This window comes from Penaeus chinensis, chromosome 21, assembly GCF_019202785.1.
Source record: "Penaeus chinensis breed Huanghai No. 1 chromosome 21, ASM1920278v2, whole genome shotgun sequence".
NCBI lineage: Eukaryota > Metazoa > Arthropoda > Malacostraca > Decapoda > Penaeidae > Penaeus > Penaeus chinensis.
The window spans coordinates 27,826,118-27,828,617 of NC_061839.1; the positions used below are offsets into that span (position 1 = coordinate 27,826,118).

General features: G+C 35.2%; 1 protein-coding gene across 1 annotated transcript in view; it reads right to left on the reverse strand.

The window, feature by feature from the left end:
* The window catches only part of LOC125036577, a 44,197-nt gene that overhangs the window by 32,262 nt on the left and 9,435 nt on the right, over positions 1-2,500 (reverse strand). Inside the window, exons 3-5 of the mRNA XM_047629289.1 lie at positions 1,458-1,582; positions 1,204-1,310; positions 284-1,009 (exon numbers count right to left, since the gene is read on the reverse strand). Of these exons, the coding sequence (XP_047485245.1) occupies positions 284-1,009; positions 1,204-1,310; positions 1,458-1,582 (958 nt within the window). The remainder of the gene's footprint in view (positions 1-283; positions 1,010-1,203; positions 1,311-1,457; positions 1,583-2,500) is intronic.

Below are 2,500 nucleotides of genomic sequence, written 5' to 3' on the forward strand. Positions count from 1 at the left end.
CTACCTATAGCTCTTTGTTAGCTACCATTAGAACAAGTAAATTTACAATTGTAACTCTAAGGTAAGTTACCATCTCTTCATGAATTCCACTATACAATCACTGGTAAATCCATGGTAACTACTCGCTGGTATATGCATTGCGACTGCACGTTAATGAGTCCAGCCCCCAGTATCACTGATTTTAAACTGATCTAACTTTTTTATCTTTGATCAATATATATGCAATTCTTAAAATACTTCACATGAAAAAAATATCAAGCTAAAAAACAAACAGTGAACTTACCAGGATGTGTCTGGCCGTCTTCAAATTCATCCTCTTCCTCATCTTCATCCTTCTTGCCCGTTAATTTCTGAAGATTATTAACTTTGCTATCATCATCTTCCTCCTCCTCTCCCGAAGTACTGTCATCATTATCAGTTTCAGTGCTGGACTCTTCTTCACTTGACTCTTCTTCATTATCATTATCACCCACTTCTAGATTACTATTGCCAATATCTAAAACATTTGCTCCGTCCAATGCTTCTTCATCTTCGTCCTCCTCCTCCTCCTCCTCATCTTTACCTCTACTGGTGTCATCACTGAAATCCTCTTCCTCACCACTACTCCCTCTGAGATCACCCATCAAATCACTGATCTCCTCCTTCCGCTCCAAGTTCACATGATTAAAATCTGTAATGTCCTTGGCTACCATCAAGCCTTTTACATTTTTGTCATAGCATATATTGTTATTGTTACTTAAGGCATCAGTTCCACCTGAAAATAGCTTCCTTTTCTTTTTCCCCATAAAAGACCTATGATCAAACGCTTCATCTGTTCGCTTTCTTTTGAATTTAGGCGACATATATTGACTTATAGCACTGCTCCTTCCATTCACGGACTTAACTGTATTCTGAGCATTTTTTGTTGATTTCACATGGTTCAGTGCGGCACTATTTTGTAATCTATAGTGTCTTCTTCTTTTTGGCATTGCTTCATGAACTATAGTTATAGTAAGTTCATCACTGACATCTGCAATGAAACAGACTGTTTCAGTCCTATGAATTTTTATCACTTTCTTGAATAAGGGGAATATAGTAATTCCTTTACTTAAAACTAAATTTGCAATCATTAATTTCATGGATTGTGTTAGACATCTTCCACAAACAATTAAATAATAAACACTTAAGCAGTCCAATATTCTAATTAAAAACCACCACTCTTACTGAGAGTTGTTCCATGGCGCAGTTCCTGGACATTAGACAATGATGATGCTATTAGCTCGCTCATACGTTGTCTCTGACCCAACAACTCAAGCTTTGTGTCACGGTATCTAAATAAATTGGGAATTTGTTACTACATAAATTCAGAAGACATTGAATTCTATAAAACTATTCAATAGGAAAGGTAGTCAATTATGCAATATGAAAATCTTACATTTAATTAATTTATTTAAGAAACAACTATGATTTCAATTTACCTTGAAGTGACATGGGTATGAATCTCAGCAGCTCGAGCCTGATAAGCATCCAAACGGTCAAGAAGTACAAAACACTGCTGACAGATGACTTCACTTACAGAGTAACATGGATCTTCTCCCACAACCTTAAAGAATATGAAAATTAAAATAAAATGGTTCAGGTCTGTACGTGTGATGAGTGAGAATATATACAGACCTATATAATGAATGTATTATGCAAAAATATTGATGGTGATTATCATTACTTATCATACATAAGTATACACACACACACACACACAAACAAACACATATATATAGACAGATAGATTATATGTGATATATATATTATTAATATATACATATATATATATATATATATATATATATATACATATATATATATATATATATATATATATATCATCATCATCATCATCATCATCATCATCATCATCATCATCATCATCATCAGCAGCAGCCTAGGTCAATCCACTGCAAGACGTAGGCCTCTCCCAATCTTTTCCATCTTTGTCTGTCTTGCGTGCTTTGCTTCCAGTCTTGGCCCCCAAATTTCGTTATTTCGTCGCGCCATCTTGTCATAGGTCTGGCCCTTGGCCTCTTTATGTCATCTATAACCCAGTCTGGTCTGTTACTTTCTTTGTCCAACTTTTGTCCTGTCTCTGACATAAATGACCTGCCCATTTCCATTTTTTCTTTTTGATGCTCCCGAGCATATCTTCCACTTTTGTCTGTTCCTTGATCCACATTGCCCTCATCCAATCTCTTAGACTAATTCCCAGCATTATCCTCTCCATCCCAGAGAGGGATGGAGAGGAGTTTCCTCTCCAGTAATTTGGTTGTAGTCCATGTTTCTGATCCATAGGTCATAACTGGGAGGATACATTGGTTAAAGACTTTTCTTTTTAAACATAATGACTAGGAGCCTCTTAGTATGCTATTGTGTCTGCCGAAGGCACTCCAGCCTAGGCTGATATATATATATATATATATATATATATATATATATATATATATATATAATCTATATATATGTATATATA